This window comes from Myotis nattereri (assembly GCF_964212035.1).
Source record: "Myotis nattereri genome assembly, chromosome: 16".
In the NCBI taxonomy this organism is placed as follows: domain Eukaryota; kingdom Metazoa; phylum Chordata; class Mammalia; order Chiroptera; family Vespertilionidae; genus Myotis; species Myotis nattereri.
In genome coordinates this window covers 55,682,293-55,700,296 of record NC_138091.1, presented here as the reverse complement: position 1 = coordinate 55,700,296, position 18,004 = coordinate 55,682,293, and the positions used below count along the sequence as shown (strand labels likewise).

The 18,004-nt window shown below is 57.8% G+C and overlaps 1 protein-coding gene across 1 annotated transcript in view; it reads right to left on the bottom strand.

The window, feature by feature from the left end:
• The window catches only part of RPTOR (regulatory associated protein of MTOR complex 1), a 79,980-nt gene extending 63,389 nt beyond the window's left edge, over window positions 1–16,591 (bottom strand). Inside the window, exon 1 of the mRNA XM_081110739.1 lies at window positions 16,302–16,591. Within this exon, the coding sequence (XP_080966865.1) occupies window positions 16,302–16,463 (162 nt within the window). The 5' untranslated portion in view covers window positions 16,464–16,591. The remainder of the gene's footprint in view (window positions 1–16,301) is intronic.
• Window positions 16,592–18,004: the final 1,413 nt, after the last annotated feature.

The window sequence follows — 18,004 nt, the reverse complement described above, 5'->3', positions numbered from 1 at the left end:
AAAAGTATGAGGCCATGCGCACCGGCGGGAAGAGAGAGAGGCTCTGCAGGAGAGGGGCGACCACAAGGCAATGGAGGGAGAGGCTCAGAGACGCTGAAACGACGCCACTGGGACGTGCGGCAGTGACGCGACGTGAGTCACTCTCCCAGGGGCCTCTCTCCGGGAGGGTCACAGGCCTGGCAGGGCCTCGCGGGGGCAGGAGACCCCACAGCGCCTCCCCGAGAACCCCCTCCTCTCGAAAGGCTGAGATTTGGAGTCACCGTCGAGTTGAAATGTTGAGGTCTTCACAGTTCTCGTTCCCAGGAGCTCTGACCCTCACGGCGCACAGGCACCCAGCCCTCCCGCTCCTCCGAGCCCAGCGAGCGCTTCTCTCTCGTTCCCAGGAAAACCTACGCAGCAGAGAATGAACCCGTAAAGCAGTCCAGGCTGCTGACGGGTCTCCTGTGCCACTCGGACCAACGCCACATCGGACACAGTGGAACAAGGGCGCCACCTACCCGCACAGGCCGCGGCCTCCGCAGGCTCCGCGCCAGGCCCCGCGCGGCCGGAACCCACATCTGCAGAGACCCGTGCGCGGGCCCTGGTGCCAGCGATGGGTCCCCACTGCCGACGTGGGGGCCTCATCCGACCAGCGGAAGGCCTGAGTAGACTAAAGAGGGTCTTCCTCGGGCAGCACTGGGCTCTGCAGCGGACAGCCTTTGAGGCCCCTGGTCCCTGGGGGGCCCCCTTGCAGGTTTGGGACATGTCAGCCTCTGGAACCCATGAGCCTGTGCACAGCCTGACCTACTGGTTCCGTTTCTCTGAGTGCAGGTGAGCTTCGGGCTCTCGGGTCCACACAGTCCAATTTTCAAGGACAGGAAGTGCCTTCCTGGTTCACACAGGCATGGCTGCTAGCCCAGGGACGGGCAAACGTTTTGACTCGAGGGCCACAATGGGTTCTGAAACTGGACCGGAGGGCGGGAACAAAAGCATGGATGGAGTGTTTGTGTGAACTAATATAACTTCAAAGTAAACATCATTACATAAAAGGGTACGGTCTTTTTTTTCAATAGTTTTATTCATTTCCAACGGGCCGTAGTTTGCCCACGGCTGCGCTAGACCATCGATCCTGGGAGGCAGGTAGCAACGCCCCTTTTCACAGGAAACCATGTTCAGTCACTAACGATCCCCTCACTCTGAGCCACAAAGCACCGGAGTCCAGGGCCGCCTGCTGTCCCCTTCCCACCCCTGAAGCACCCCTCTGGCCACACAGAAACGCACCCCTCCCGGCGATGGCCATGCAGCCACTCCTGGAGGGTTCCACCAGGATGGCAGACAGGCTGCTGGTCCCGGGGAGGGGCGAGTCCGCTGTGCTGGGCCCTGGGGCTGGAGGGGCGCCTGCCAAGTCCCTGCAAGCCCTCCCTTCCCCACTCTTCCCTGCTCTTCCCCACTCGCCCTGAGGGGCCTCTGCCCTTGGCCCTCCGGTGTTGGGTGTGGTCTGTGAAGGCCTCTCCAAACAGAACAGCCAGGAGGAAATAAGGTGCCCCAGGCACGCCTGGGCCTGGGGGGAGGGGCGGGGACAGGGCGTCAAACACTGAGCTCCCCTGTCTAAGGCTCCCCCGGGGACTGCTAAGTGTTTACCTGAGCTCCTGCAACTGCGGAGAAAACAGGAATATGGGGGGGGGGGGGGGGGCAGGGAACTGTGCGGGGGCACGAGGGGAGGTGGGAGCCAGGGCAGGATGGTCAGCGCACCCTGTTCTGCTTGACCACCTTCCACCAGCGTGCCATCCCGCAAGACCACGTGCAACCCATCCGCCACCAGCACGAGTACCTGCCCCTCCCGACGCGTCAGCACACCCTCCGCCTCCCTATCCGGGTGCGGACAAGAGCGAGCGGAACAGAGTCCACGCCGCGGACGCGCGGGGCTGGGCTACAGGCAGCCTCGGAGCGCGTGGGCGCCTGGGGGCCCGGCCTGCGCCCGGCTGCTCCCGTCCTCCTCGCGCATGCGAAGGCCTAACACGCAGTAAGGACGTGCACCCTGGTTCGTGGAGGGGAGGCGGTCGCAGGTGTGTGATTCCAGACGTTCTCCTGGAAAAGGGAAGTCGCAGCCGGACACACCGCCCGCTCTTAGGGGAGCCGCGCCCACTGCGGAATCGATTCTTTTTCAAACACTTAAAAATCAACCGCTCGCCAAAACCGGTTTAGCTCAGTGGATACAGCGTCGGCCTGCGGACTGAGGGGTCCCAGGTTCAATTCCGGTCAAGGGCATGTGCCTGGGTTGCGGGCACATCCCCAGTGGGAGATGTGCAGGAGGCGGCTGATCGATGTTTCTCTCTCATTGATGTTTCTAACTCTCTATCTCTCTCCCTTCCTCTCTGTAAAAAATCAATAAAATATATTAATAAAAAAAATAAAATAAAAATATTTTTTATTGATTTTTTACAGAGAGGAAGGGAGAGAGATAGAGAGTTAGAAACATCAATGGGAGAGAAACATCGATCAGCCGCCTCCTGCACATCTCCCACTGGGGATGTGCCCGCAACCCAGGCACATGCCCTTGACCGGAATTGAACCTGGGACCTTTCAGTCCGCAGGCCGACGCTCTATCCACTGAGCCAAACCGGTTTCGGCAATAAAAAATATTTTTAAAAAAAAATCAACTGCTTTACTGCCGGCTGCCTTTCTAACTACGGAAGCAACCAGCCAACCACACGGTGGATCTGGGTCCTCCTCCTGGCACAGCCTCAGGATGAAAGCCTCGAATGGAAATAAAGAGCTAACCACTTAACGTCAGACCAACTGCGCTCGAAGCCGCAGCATGGCCGGTCAGGGGGTGGGGGCGGGGGCACCTACGAGGAGGATGACTGCAGACGTCTTTGAAATCGCCTCACTGTCGCTCTGAGTTTAAAAGAGCAGCCTCGGGCGAGCCCAGTGGGCTCATGGGGGGAGGGGCCTGTGGCTCTGGCTCCCACCCCCCCCAGAGAGAAAGCGCTGGGTCCTGCTCCCATCTGTGGGGACCGTGAGCTTCGGGGCAGGGACGCCCTCTCCACCCGCTCCTCACTGCTCGCACTCACTTCTGACCCGTTTCCTTTGAAGCGGTTTTACCATAAATGTGGTTACAAACGAAAGCGCGGAGCCACCGTCCTCCGAGAGCTGTGCCCCACGCTGTCCTCTGGACCACGCACAGGCAGCCCGGGCCCCATGTCCTCCTCAGTCACGTTGTGAGCATTTTCCCGACTTTAACAGTAAATCAAAATCTGGTTTTTAACTAGGAAAAGTTATTTTCACCCTTCAACTAATCTTCCCAGGCACTGGTTACAGTAAAATCAATGGTATGTAAATATCAAGTATATTAAAGAAAAATGCATTTATCTTAGTAATCAAGACCCGTAGTTCTCATCTGTGCTTCAAAAGGAAAAACATCTCGGACCTGACATGACAGCCCGGCCAGTGTGGCTCAGTGGTTGAGCATTGCCCTCAACAGGGCGTGCAGGAGGCAGCAGATGGGTGTTTCTCTCTCATCAGTGATGCTTCCATCCTTCTCCCCCTTCCCCTTCCTCTGTGAAATAAATTTTAAAAATATTGTTTTAAAAAAAGAATTGACATGATAGATGTGTGTAAAAGTGCAGGCCAGCCCTAGCCGGTTTGGCTCAGTGGATAGAGCGTCGGCCTGCGGACTGAGGGGTCCCAGGTTCGATTCCGGTCAAGGGCATGTGCCTTGGTTGCGGGCACATCCCCAGTGGGGGGTGTGCAGGAGGCAGCTGATCGATGTTTCTCTCTCATCGATGTTTCTAACTCCCTAGCCCTCTCCCTTCCTCTCTGTAAAAAAATCAATAAAATATATTTTTTTAAAAAAGTGCAGGCAGCCCCCCCCCCGCCACGCCCCCAGCTGAGTGCCACGCCACGCCCTGCCCAGCCCGGCCCGGCCCGCCCTCCCGCTCCTGCGCAGCCTCTGCAGAGATGTGCACAACCTGCATGACACACGTTCTCGGAGTCCGTTCTTCACCGGACACACCGTGACCGCGGGTCGGCTGGCACGCACCAGCCTGCGCTGAACAGACACCTGCACGGCAATCCCGCGAGGCGGACATCATGCCTGGCTCACACATGCACACCGAGGCCATGAAGTGGACACGAGAGGAGAAGCTGGCCTCCCCAGGCCACCCTCACTGAGGGGCTGAGCGAGGAGAGGGGGAAGGGGCACAAAACTATCCACACGCAGGCTGCCTACTGAACAGCCCGCGACCGCCCGGCAAGAACCCTCCACGGAAACCACGGCGGCGACCACACGCTGCAAGTCTGAAAGCCGAGGCCCAGAAACTTCCGGGCGGGCGTCGCCTCCCTCTGTTTCCTCGGCGTCGGGGCGGCCCGGAGCCATCCCCGCACCCACTCCCCCTGCAGCCGCCATCGGAAATGGGAGAATGAGCCCTTTCCCTGCGAACCCCACCGGGCGCCTCGTCCAGAACCTGTGGTCTAAGTGAGGGCCCCACCCCTGGAGAAAGGGGTGCCCACAGGACAGGCTGGGAGCAGAGCCTCCGCCCAAGGGGCAGGGCCTCGCAGCCCCGGCCTCCGCCTCCACTGCCTCCCGTGCCCCTCGCCCAGCCGCCGCCTTCCCCGATCCCCCCTGAAGAGTCCCCCACAGTAGGAAGGGAGCCCCACGGAACCTGGCTACCCAACAACAGGTGAACACAGCTCCCTGGGACGCATGAGGAGCCGTAAAAATTCGTCAGGAATATTTAACAACATAAAAAACTGCATATAAAAAGGTAAATACAAAAAAAATCAAACATAAACTGTATCAATCTCACATGGCAACAATGTAATCATATGTGCACTTGAAAATGGCAGGAAAGGAAACTCCAGAATTCATTCCAGTAGCCCGCAGTATTATTTCACTATTATTACCATTTTCTTCGATTTTTCAAGTCTTCTGTAAAATGGCTTTCTTACGAGCATAAATTTTTTAAAAGGTAAAAGTAATAAAACTGCAAACCACAAGACGAAGGAGATTTATGTCCAGACCCCGGGGCTCCCAGTGCTGCGTGATGGGGAGGGGGGTGCCCAGGGCAGGGGCAGGGCCGGCCTGAGGAGGCTGCGGTCGGTCGCAGGCCGGGAGGCAGAGGGGGGGGTGCCCAGGGCAGGCGCAGGGCCGGCCTGAGGAGGCTGCGGTCGGTCGCAGGCCGGGAGGCGGAGGGGGGGGGGGGATGTCCAGGGCAGGGGCAGGGCCGGCCTGAGGAGGCTGGGGTCGGTCGGGCCGGGAGGCGGCCACACACCTCCCGTGGCCACTCTCTGCTCTGCAGCTTGAAAAGGTGCGTGTGTGTCAACAGCCACATAACTCCTCACCCTGTTACCTGGCGTCGCACAGGAACACGGTCTGTGGGGACACGTGAAGCCTGAAATAAGGAAAGACTGCGACACGGAGAGGACACCATTCTTTAAAATCATGACTATTTATGTGCAAGTTAATGTGCTATGAATTTTGAGCTCGTATTTTACAACCGCCTTTTAGTTCACTAACTCAGTAATGTGGCCTTTCCGTGTTTTTAATTCAGCAGCAGTGCTCCTCGCTCGATGTTACTTAGGGCCTAAGCGAGGTCTCCCCGTCGCCGCGCACAGCCAGCCCTGCCCCGCGCTGACCGAGAAAAGCAACAGCCATGGCGGCTCAGGAAGCCGCTCCGCATGCCCTGAGCGGAGCCTGGAGGGAGAAGGACGAAGCACGCTGCCCACAGTGGTGCTGCTGCCCTGCCTGCCGCCCTCACTGCGGAATTCTGACGCTCAATGTGGCCAGCTTGCTTCACCTCCCCCCCCCCCCGAATCAACTCCCTCTCTACCACGATTCTGACAGAAACACCCACACACATGCAGAACTTGACAGGGCGCCCCCCTCCCCGGCGCCAGCCATCACCCTGGGCCCAGCCCCATAGAAACCTGGAGCCGTCGGACGGGCGTGGGCCGTGGGAGGAACAGCCGATGGAGGCCAAGGCTGCAGAGCGCAGCAGGGCCCACGGGAGGCGGGGGCCTCGCGGAGCTGCAGGGGTGACAGGCTGGAGCTCCAGGCCCGGGAAGCACCTCCGACCAGGACGAAGCCAAGGTCTTGTCAGAGGAGCACGCGGAACCCGGCATCGCAGGCCTCCGGGAGGGAGCCTCAAGTCTCCCGTCACGCGAGAGGGACCCCACGGAGGTCGGAGCTCCCAGGGGACCGACGAGCAGAGCGAGAAACACGCCAGAACCTAGAGCACAGACAGGAGGACACGGGGACAGCGAGTGCGGGTGATGCTGGCCCCGAAATAACATGCAGGGCGAGCCCTGGCTGGTGTGGCTCAGTGGATAGAGCGTTGGCCGCAGACCAAAGGGTCCCGGGTTCGATTCCAGTCAAGGCACAGGCACAGGTTGCGGGCTAGATCCCCAGTAGGGGGCGTGCAGGAGGCAGCCAATCCACGATTTGCTCTCATCGTTGATGTTTCCATCTCTCTCTCCCTCTCTCCTCCTCTCTGACATCAATAAAGATATATTTTAAATAAATAAATAAGACGCGCGGACACCGACACACAGGAGCACAGGCTGCAGGGCCGGCCGGCTCTAAGCTGCCAGGAAAGGGCCCAGGTCGAGACGAACTTGACCCCGCTTCCTCGTCTGCCGCCGTTTCTAGGGAATGACTGCAAAGAGAGGGGACCAGTGTGTCCCGGTAGAAACAGGGAAGGAAGGCGTTAAATAATATTTCCGACCCACAAAAAGCATAAAAAAGAAGCAGCACAGGCACAGAAAACACAAAATAAGACGGCAGATTTCAGCCCAAATAAATGTAAACACACTAAATGCTCCAGTTAAGAGACAAAAATTGTCAGACTCGTTTTTTTTCACTCCGTCTACAAGCTGTTTACAACAAACATATGAAAAGCAGGACACAGAGAGGTTTGTAAAGGGACAGAAACAAGCAGTGCACCTGCCGCCGGGAGGACGGAGCCGCGCTGCTGAGGCAACAGACGCGGAGCAAGAAGCACGCGAGAGACAGACAGTGACCTCGTCCCGGTGCGGACTCCGTTCACCGGAGGACGCACGCTCTCCACATGCACGACACGCGCTCTCACACGGGCATGACACACGCTCTCCACGTGCACGACAACGCTCTCACACGGGCACGACACACGCTCTCCACGTGCACGACACGCGCTCTCCACGTGCACGACGCACGCTCTCCACGTGCACGACACACGCTCTCCACGGGCACGACACACGCTCTCACACGGGCACGACACACGCTCTCCATGCGCACGACACACGCTCTCACACGGGCACGACATACGCTCTCACACGGGCACGACATCATCGCACCGCCTCAACACGTGGATGCGGCATGCGTGCAGCGCTGGAAGGAGAATTAGACCCGCGCAGTCGTGGGAGAGTTATCAAAGCCGTCAACCTACATAATGTTATTAACCAATGTCACCCAATAAGTTCAGCCCTGGCCGGTGGCTCAGTTGGTTGGAGCATCGTCCCGTACACCAAAGGCACCGGTTCGATTCCTGGCCAGGACACACACCTAGGGGGCAGGGTCAATTCCCAGTCGGTGTGTGCACGGGAGGCAACTGATCAATATTTCTCTCTCACATCAACGTCTCTCGCTCTCCCTCTTCCCCTCTCTCTAAAAACAACAATAAAAAACATGTCCTTCGGTGAGGATTAAAAACAAAAGGAACTTCGCCAGATCAAGTAAGACGGGAGAGACTTCTTTCATCGATATCTAAGTGGGAAGAGCACTCAGACAACCCTTCCCGGGCTCTAACGGTGACTGACACCCGAGGATTCTGTGTGATCACCTGAACCCCGAAGGCAGCACCAGGCCCGGCACTGAGACCGCGGGACAAGGCACCAGTTTAGATCTAACGCCGCCACAGGAAAGGGTTTTATGCTTAAATCCTGTGACATGTTTAGCAAGCGTTCAGCGTCAACCTCTGACCCACCGGCTTTACAGACCCCAGTGAGACGCAAATGCTTCCATCGGGAGAGAGGCCCCGCCCCTGGGCTGCACTGACTGTCCGGGGTGGGGGTCGCAGCCAGGTCTTCCAGCCCCATCTGTATGCTAATTCACAGCACGATGGCATCTCACATGTCACTGCTACATTTCAGCTGGAAAGTGACGCTGGGGGGGGGGGGGGACAGCTGCACGCACAGTTTATTAATGCGAGGAGCGACCTCAGCGCCTCTAACCTGCTTCACACGGGTGCCTGGCCTCGCACCGTAAACGTCTCCGAGTCCCCATCTCCCCGCGTGGCTCCTCCGTGTCACCCGTAGGGGGACCTCCACTCGCCTAATGACCCAGGGCGCCCTCCCACCAGGACAACCAGACAGCTAAGCCAACCATGACCCGCAGGCGCTGCAGGAGCGTGATCCCGAGAGAAGCAGCATGTGGGGTGAGCCCCGGGCCCACTGAGCGTCTGTGTGGAGAGGGGGCCCCACGCAGCACAAGACAGGGGTCACGAGCTAAGGAGGCAAGACCAGGGCAGGGAGGCCGCAGCTGGAAGAGAGGCGGAGCGCGGAGGGGAGGGGAGGGGAGGGGAGGGGAGGGGAGGGGAGGGGAGGGGAGGGGCGGAGCGCTGCAGCGGGAGCTCGGAACTCAGAGTCCCCACGTCCTGGGCCGAGTGCCTGGCACAGAGCGCTGAGTGAGACTCCAGGAGGCCGGGGGTCAATCACAGGTGAGGCTGGGAAGCACCCACGTCCCAACAAGTCAGGGAGAAGGGGCCTCACCCAACACCCAGAAGGCTGCACCTTAGGCGCCGGGCTAAGCCAGACCCCAGCCCCTTTCTGCCAAGGGCCAGAGCCATAGTCAGGCTTTCTGGGCCACCCCGTCTCCACTACTGTCTATGTTGCAGTCACACAGCATTCTATGTAGCATGACAGCAACATAGACAATACATGCGGGGAGCCCTAGCTGGTTTGCTCAGTGGATAGAGTGTCGGCCTGTGGACTGAAGGGTCCCGGGTTCGATTCTGATCAAGGGCACACGCCTGGGTGGTGAGCCTGATCCCCAGTAGGGGGCGTGCAGGAGGCAGCCGATCAATGATTCCCTCTCATCATCGATGTCTCTCTCTCTCTCTCTCTCTCTCCCCCCCCCTTCCTCTCTGAAGTCAATAAAAACATATTGGAAAAGGAAATACATGCGGTGAGGCTGACGTGGCTCCAGGTGAGTCCACAGGAGCAAACAGGGCCGGGCCCGGCGGCGCCGAGGGTGGCAGCCCGCCTGACCGCTCAGAGGCAGCCAGGAACCGGCCTTCAGAGAATGAAGCTAATCACCGGGCAGTGACTTCCTGCCCGGACACCACTCGGCCTGTTGAGATGACAACGACCACTGGACGTCACACTCCTGAGCCCAGCGTCCAGCCCACGGCCAGCAGGTGAGTGACAGCAGGAGACTGTGGCCCGCGAGCAGAGAAAATCGCCAACAGAAGCAGAGGCAGTGAGGGCGGGAATAACAGGCAGGAGCTTTAAGATGCTACAGCCCTGCCAGTGTGCCCAGTGGTTGGAGCATTGCCCTGCGCACTGAAAGGTCTCAGGTTCGATTCTCAGTCAAGAGCACACACCTGGGTTGCAGGTTTGACCCCAGCCCCAGTGCATGTGGGAAGCAACCAGTCGATGTGTCTCTGTTTCACTGATATTTTTCTCTCTCACGCGCTCCACCCCCCACTTCTGCTCTAAGGATTGATGGAAAAATATCCTTGGGTGAGGATTAAAAAAAAAGGACATTATGAATTTATTCAAGGATTTAAAGTAAAACATGAACAAAAAAAACAGAAATATAAATTATAAAAAAGACCATTTCTAGCCCTGGCTGGTTTGGCTCAGTGGATAAAGCGTCGACCTGCGGACTGAAGAGTCCCAGGTTCGATTCTGGTCAAGGGCACGTGCCTGGGTTGTGGGTTCGATCCCTGGTGTGGACGTGCAGAAGGCAGCCAATCAATGATTCTCTCTCATCATTGATGTTTCTGTCTCTCTTCCTCTCCCTTCCTCTCTGAAATCAATAAAAATATGCGAAAAAAAATTTTTTTTAATATAGTTTTTTATTGATTTCAGAGAGGAAGAGAGAGGGAGAGAGAGATACAAACATCAATGAAGAGAGAATCATTGATTGGCTGCCTCCTGCATGGCCCCCGCCCCGCCCGGGAATCAAGCCCGCAACCTGGGCATGTGCCCATGACCAGAATCGAACCCAGGACCCTTGAGTCCACAGGCCAACACTCTATCCGCTGAGCCAAGCTGGCTAGGGCCAAAAAAATTTTTTAACACATTAAGAAAAAAGACCATTTCTAGAGAATAAAAACATAGTATCTGAAATGGAGAACACAATGGATGGGCTTAGCAACCTATTAAACACCGCAGAAAACAAACAAGGCAGCAGGAAGACGCTGCTACAGAACCATGGGACGGAAACAGAAAGGCAGGAGGGCCTGGGAGGATGGCACCAAGCATCCAGAACAGCGGTTCTCCACCTTCTGGCCCTTTAAATACAGCTCCTCATGCTGTGACCCAACCATAACATTATTGTCGTTGTTACTTCATAGCTGTCATGTTGCTACTGTGATGGATCGTCATGTAAATATCTGATACGCAGGATGGTCTTAGGCGACCCCTGTGAAAGGGTCGTTCGACTCCCAAAGGGGTTGCAACCCACAGGTTGAGAACCGCTGAGCCAGAAGAAATGTAACTGCAGTTCCGCAAGACTCAAGGGGGCGGGGGCGGGGCGGGGACGAAAACATGGCAGCACATTTCCCAAACTTTTGGTGGAAACCAACCCTCCAGATGCAAGAACTTCAACAGGCCGCTCCGCACACCCAGGAGCCGGCGGGAGGCAGCAGGCCCTCAGGGACTGCGACTCACTTTTAAGAGCGCCCTCTGGCCTCTGGTGCAGGATGGACAGCACAGGGAGTGCGGTGCCGGGAGGCCGGTCAGCACAGCTGGAGCCGCACAGAAGGCGCGGCTGCCTGGACGGGCTCAGCGGCGGAGACAAGGCGAGGAGGTCCGACAGACGGTCATGCTTTGGAGACAAAACTGCCGGTTCTACGAACTTACAGGGCGACGAGGAAGGAGCGGAGGGCCAGTTCTGGACTCGGCCTGAACGAGTGCTGGTGGTGGTGGTGGTGGTGGTGGTGGTGGTGGTGGTGGTGGTGATGGTGGTGGTGGTGGTGGTGGTGGTGGTGGTGATGGTGGTGGTGGTGGTGGTGGTGGTGGTGATGGTGGTGGTGGTGGTGGTGGTGGTGATGGTGATGGTGGTGGTGGTGGTGATGGTGGTGGTGGTGGTGGTGGTGGTGATGGTGGTGATGGTGGTGGTGGTGATGGTGGTGGTGATGGTGATGGTGGTGGTGGTGATGGTGGTGGTGGTGGTGGTGGTGGTGGTGGTGATGGTGGTGGTGATGGTGGTGGTGGTGGTGATGGTGGTGGTGGTGGTGGTGGTGATGGTGGTGGTGGTGATGGTGGTGGTGGTGGTGGTGGTGGTGGTGATGGTGGTGGTGGTGGTGGTGGTGGTGGTGGTGATGGTGGTGGTGGTGGTGGTGGTGGTGCGATGGTGGTGGTGGTGGTGGTGGTGATGGTGGTGGTGGTGGTGGTGGTGGTGATGGTGGTGGTGATGGTGGTGGTGGTGGTGGTGATGGTGGTGGTGATGGTGGTGGTGGTGGTGGTGATGGTGGTGGTGGTGGTGATGGTGGTGATGGTGGTGGTGGTGATGGTGGTGGTGGTGGTGGTGGTGGTGGTGGTGATGGTGGTGGTGATGGTGGTGGTGGTGATGGTGGTGGTGGTGATGGTGGTGGTGGTGGTGGTGGTGGTGATGGTGGTGGTGGTGATGGTGGTGGTGGTGGTGATGGTGGTGGTGGTGGTGGTGGTGATGGTGGTGGTGGTGGTGGTGGTGGTGGTGGTGCTGGTGATGGTGGTGGTGCTGGTGGTGATGGTGGTGGTGCTGGTGCTGGTGGTGGTGGTGATGGTGGTGATGGTGGTGGTGGTGGTGGTGCTGGTGATGGTGGTGGTGGTGGTGATGGTGGTGGTGCTGGTGCTGGTGCTGGTGGTGTGCTGAGGGGGTAACTAGGGCGAAGCAGGCGTCGGAGACGGAGTCCCGGGCGCAGGTCAGAACTGGGCCTTAGGGGCTGGAGGCTGGGGCATGCAGATGGCATTTAAAGCCATAAGCGAGACCCTTAGCGGCCATGAGCCAAGGGGCTGAGGGGGAGCAGTCAGAGACTCAGAGCACGTGGAAAGCGCTGAGGTCAGACAGGGTGAGGACTCAGGCGGCCTCAGCTTTAACAGGACAGAGGGCCCCGCGGGGTGGCCTCGGCGCCGGGGGAAGGGCCCCGCGGGAGAAACGGAGAAAGATGAAGGTCGGGAAAGGAGGGAGTGGAGAAGGCAAGACTGCGGTGTGACCACGTACGCCAAGTGCCACCATGTACCCTCACGGTCCTGGCATTAGTTTAATGTATCTACTCGCTCTCACCAGGGACTCAAAGCCAGGCTCACAAAGAGCCCGCCCGCCCGCCCAGAAGCGGGTTTGGGAAACGGCTCATCGCAGCCACACCTGCTGGGAGGCAGGTCACCGCCTCTGCCCCCGGCTTCCCATTCAGCCCACAGACTCGAGGACAGAGGTCACCGGAGGCCAGGGAGCCCCCATGCCCACCTTCCGGCGGGAAATGAACGCTGATCCCTGTGAAGCGTCACAGTAAACCGCAACGGGCGGTTGGTTTAGACGTGTCTGTTTTAGCCATGGGTCTACGAATGGTTCCCTTTGAACTGTAATCCACGTAAGTCTTGTTATTTGAAAATTACAAGCCACACATGCTATTGATGCATATGTATCCTAACAGAATTAACCAAACAACAGAGCAATTTGGTAACAGCATTTAATGAGCACACACAGTGGCCGCATTGGACAAGCAGCACTGATTCACAGCAAAGGCCGCGGCAGCAGCGAGAGGGGCGCGCACGGGGTGGGAGGGGGTAGCTCTGTAAGAGAGCGCCATGCTGAGTGGCAGAACACTCTTTGGAGTGGCCAGTCCCCTTCAGGGATCCTTAGCCACGTCAATAAATAGGACACCAGGAAGCAGCCACTAAATATGGACAAAATAAGAGTGCAGGCATTGCACACTGATCCCTGGACGAAGCCAAGACCGCCCGCACTCAGGGCAGACAAGGGCCCATGGGAAGTCGAGTGGAGGCCAGCGATTTCCAGCCTTTTCATCTCATGGCACCTGCACTGATTACCAAGATTCTGCGCCACACCGAAAAATATACTTCTTGCCAATCTGATAAAAAATTAGGTACAGTTTTTATCCATTTACAACGGACAGCTATTGCATTGGCTGTAGCCAAATTTTTTAATTGGACAATCTAAGGCAAACGGGGCCAGTGCACCCCGGCCAGTTTGCTCAGTGGTTATCGAGTGTCGGTCCACGGACTGAAGGGTCATGGGTTCAATTCTGGTCAAGGGCACATACCTTGGTTGCAGGCTCGACTGCTGGCCATGGCTGGGGTGCATGCGGGAGGCAACCAATTGATGTGTCTCTCTCACATCGATGATTCTCTCTCTCTCTGTCTCTCCCCCGCCCTTCCCACTCTCTGTAAAACCCAATGGGAAAAATGTGCTCTGGTGAGGATTAACGAAAAGAAGAAAAAAAGAAAGGAAGGAAGGGAGGAAGGTTGGTTAGTGCCCAGTAAATAGTCAGGTTCTGCATGTTTTAAGGATTCTTGCAGCACCCCCTAACCTGCTGGCGGCACCCCTAACCTGCTGGCGGCACCCCTAACCCGCTGGCGGCACCCCTAACCCGCTGGCGGCACCCCTAACCCGCTGGCGGCACCCCTAACCTGCTGGCGTCGGTGCGAGCACAGGACAACTAGACCCACGCCTGCTGCTCTGTGATGAGGCTGCCCCGGGCGGCTGTGGCGGCCCCTGGGGCGCAGGGAGGCAGAGAGAGCTGCCGGAGGAGAGGTGGCCCCCTGCCCAGCACAGCCCCAAACGAACTGCTCGTGTTCTGTAACCTGAATCAGTGCCAACACTTCAGAAACGGAAGATTTCACATTAAAAAAAAAAAAAAAGGCTTTCTGGTTACAAAGAAAAAGAAAAGAGTGAGAGAAAGGGAAGGGGTCCTGGCTGGGCCCAGCGCCCCTCAGCTGTCCTGCGTGTGCCCCTCCAGGCGGCCGCTCCCCCCTCCACAGAGCCCGCCCCAGGGCGCCAGGTCCCCTCAGGGTGTGACCAGCGTGATGGTGCCCAGGACAGCTCAGGGGACAAGTTTTCCCAAACGTAACTGAAACCCTTAGCTGCTGTTTTCTTCTTCATTAACGATTTGCCAGCGTCAGAGACAGCGAAGTCCTTCCGCTCTAAGCGAGACCGAGCTTTCCTTCTCCTATTACCCTACGGAGCCCTTCTCATCGGTTATGTGGATGGTTGACAAATTAATGCTTTAAATCAAAGGTCAGAAAATATACCCATTAATCGCTTCTGCACAGTTGGAGCATGTGTTTAGGGAGCAGAGGAAACCACATTTCAACAGAGAAAAAGATGCCCAAGTAGAAAGAAAGAAAGACTAGACAGTAACTTTAAAATAAATGTGTTTTCACATATGCCGAGCAACCACCACAGCTCTGAACGATGTAATTCATACTAAATGCCGGCTTTGTGTGGTCTTTTCCCATGAGCACCTCTTCTACTTCTTAAATTACTTTTGGATGAAACAAATGTTCCTAACTTTTTAACCCGCTGGACGCCATGAGCGTCTGTAGACGCAGCGGCAGGCCTTCCCCACACGCCACGCGCGTCTATTAAAAAAAAATGTTTTCCTTTAAAATCATTTTTCGTGAGAATTTTCAGCTGAAAATATTCAAGAACACCCAAATTGTAACACATTTATTTTTATAATATTCACTGCAAATTGACTTTTTTAAATTAAATTCAAAATATCGTGGCGTGCGGGGATGGTTTCCGTTTTGGACGAGTGGCAGTGAGCTGGTTAACACTGAGCCAAGTCAACAACGGAAGGAAGCATCGTGGGTAACTAGACTCGCCGCAACAGTGCCCTCACCTATGTCTGACGTTGCAATACCCAAATCAATAATCTTCTATAACAGCGGTTCTCAACCTTCTGGCCCTTTATTTATTTATTTTTTTTAAATATATATTTTATTGTTGGGGTCCAACCTCAGCAGGTCCAGGGGTTCCCAAAGGTGTGGATGGAGTCGGCGAAGAAGGAATGACACAGAGGCAGCGCTGCGTTTGGGTGATCACCATAGCCAGGTTCTGTGTCCTTCTGGCCCTTTAAATACAGCTCCTCATGTTGTGACCCAGCCATAAAATTATTTTCGTTGCTACTTCATCACTGTCATGTTGCTACTGTGATGAATCGTCATGTAAATATCTGATGTGCAGGATGGTCTTAGGCGACCCCTGTGAAAGGGTCGTTCGACCGCCAAAGGGGTCGCGACCCACAGGTTGAGAACCGCTGCTCTCTAAGCATAGTCATGAGCCCAGAGCAATCACACTGAGTTATAACGACAGCGACCCCTCTTCTAGCACCGAAACGTTCACATGAATAAACACGGTCTTGGAGAAAATAAATCACAAAAAGACGAGTGCCAAGCGTGCACCGTGACACAGCCCCGCGCCTGTGCTCGGGACCAGGGAGCAGACGGTGGTTGACTAAGGCCAGAGTCAACGAACCTGGCTGTTTTCTTTCCTACCAGCGGCTTGGGAGTCGCTGTCCACACCCCAACATCCTGGGGACCCGAGTCCAACCCCTCATGTCCTAACGCAGCTCCTGGAGAAAGTCTGTCTCCAGGTCCCAGCGACGGGACACCCCATAAAAGGAGCGAAGTCAGGGGTCCAGACCCCTTGTTTGGATTAGAGGCTGAGCTGACGGTCGCGGTAACTTTGTATCCATTTGTTACCAGCTGAACACCTGCCCGCAACTTCGTTTCCTCGCCACTAGCTTAGGCCCCACTCACTGCCCCCGGGGCAGGAGCTCAACTCCGCGGGGATGAGCTCGGGTGCGAGCAGTAACAGCCCAGTGGCCCTTCCCCTGGGTGCTCGGTGCTCGGTGCTCGCAGCACCAAGCACATCCCCGCGCGCGGAACCGCTTCCCTGCTACCACCTCCATCAGAACTCGGCGAGCGAACACCCGGGACGAACCCACAGCCTTCCCGCGGCGGCCAGAGCTGGAGGCAGACACGGGTTGTGCTTTTTAGTAGCCTCGCGACACGTGGCTGGGGAAAAGGAACCACGAAAACGCATCGCCGCTTTGCCAAGGATGCGCCCTGGGGGCGACCACCGAGATGCCAGGGGCGCCCGGGAGCCCACCTACCCGGTCCTTCATCCGCCAGCTCTGGGCCAAGGACTTGGAGCCCTCGATCTTCTCGCAGTGCCGCTTCTTCACGAAGGCCAAGGGCAGGTTCCAGTCGCTCAGGTCGGCCTCGTCCTGCTCCCCGGGCCCCAGCAGAGGCGACTGCAGCAGCTCGGCCTCCATCAGGGCGGCCGGGGGCGGGGGGGTCCGGGGCAGCAGGCGCTCGAGCACCTCCAGCCTTACAAGCTCGTGTGCACCACGGCCGGCGAGGCCGCAGAGAACCGGGGGGCAGCGGGGGCAACGGGGGTCGGTGCGCGGGGACCCTCACTCGGGCCCGGGTCTGCGGAGGCCCTTCTGTCTAACTCGGGGCGGGACGCGCCGAGGGGGGGGACGGGGCAGCCCGGCGGGCGCCGCACGGACGCACAACGCCCCCGGGTCCCGGGCCGCGGGCCGCTCCCGAGGCCGCCAGCCGAGCTGTCACGGGCGGGCGACACCCGAGGCCTCGCGATGACCCTGCTCGCGGCCTCCGAGCGCAGGCCGGCCGCCCGCTCCGGCCGCCGGTTCCCGACTGCGCGGAGGTGTCCGGCCGGAGGGAAGGGGCCCGGGGCGCTGGGGCTCCGCCAGCCGCGCTCAGCCCTGCGGGTCCCGCACTCGCCGCAGCGGCTGCAGCCGCAGCCAGGACCGGCCCATCGTGCTTGCCCGCAGCCGGCGGCTCACGCCGGGCCCGCGCGACCTGGCCGGTCCTGACCTCCGCGCCCGCGCCCCTCTCCTGCCCGAGTGCGCGTCCCGGGTGACGGGGCCAGGCGGGGCCGCGCCCAGCACGGGTATCGGGGGCTTATTGGGTCTGCGGAGTGTGGTCCTCGGGACCGAAGCTACAGTGAAACTCCTCTCATCAGCGCGTCAAGGAGGACGCCATATTGCCGGGCCCAGCATGCACCGCGCCCTACGGCGCGGCCCAGAGGCCAAACGACCTCAGAGCCTTCCGGCCGCGCTTCCGAGGAGGCGGCGAGAGCGGGCCCCGCCCCCACCCCGTCACCATGGTGACCACAATTCTGCTTTCCAGGGTTTATCCCCGCGGCTCTTGGCTGCAGGTGATCAAAGTCAACCCTACAAATGAAACGATGTTAATTAATTTGGAAAAAAATCTTTTTGTGATTAGACATGGACCTTCGCGCTTCTGAGATTAAAGGGATCGACCCCTTTTCTTGTTTTCCTCCAGATTTTGAAAACGCAGCGAAAGCTTCAGAGAGAACCGTGGATAAGATGCCAAGGGAAGGCAGGGGTCTTTTTCATGTATTTTTTTTTTCCTGCGCCTGTCGTATCTCTCACAGCGTCAATCAGATTCTCTTTTTGTTGGTGGAGAAACAATTCCAACGACTACGGTTTCTTGTTGAATCCATCTTCCTTGCTGAGCACTTGATCTTGATGCAGCTTCGTGTGTGTGTGTGTGTGTGTGTGTGTGTGTGTGTGTGTGCGCGTGCACAGGGAGAAACTGCAGGCGCCTGTGCGGGAGGCAGGGCCCTGCGCGGCTTTATTTCTCTGGTTGGGCTCAGGGGCGCTGACCGCTGTGGCCCCCCTCAAGCTCCCCAGGCGCCGTGCTCCTTTGGCATTGAGGGGATGTGCGAGCCCAGTCGCCCTCGCCTACACGCAGCGCGTGATGAGAGCTCTTGGATTAAGTCATTATCATTCAGGCACTCACTCGGTCACATCTCCGTGCGCCTGGT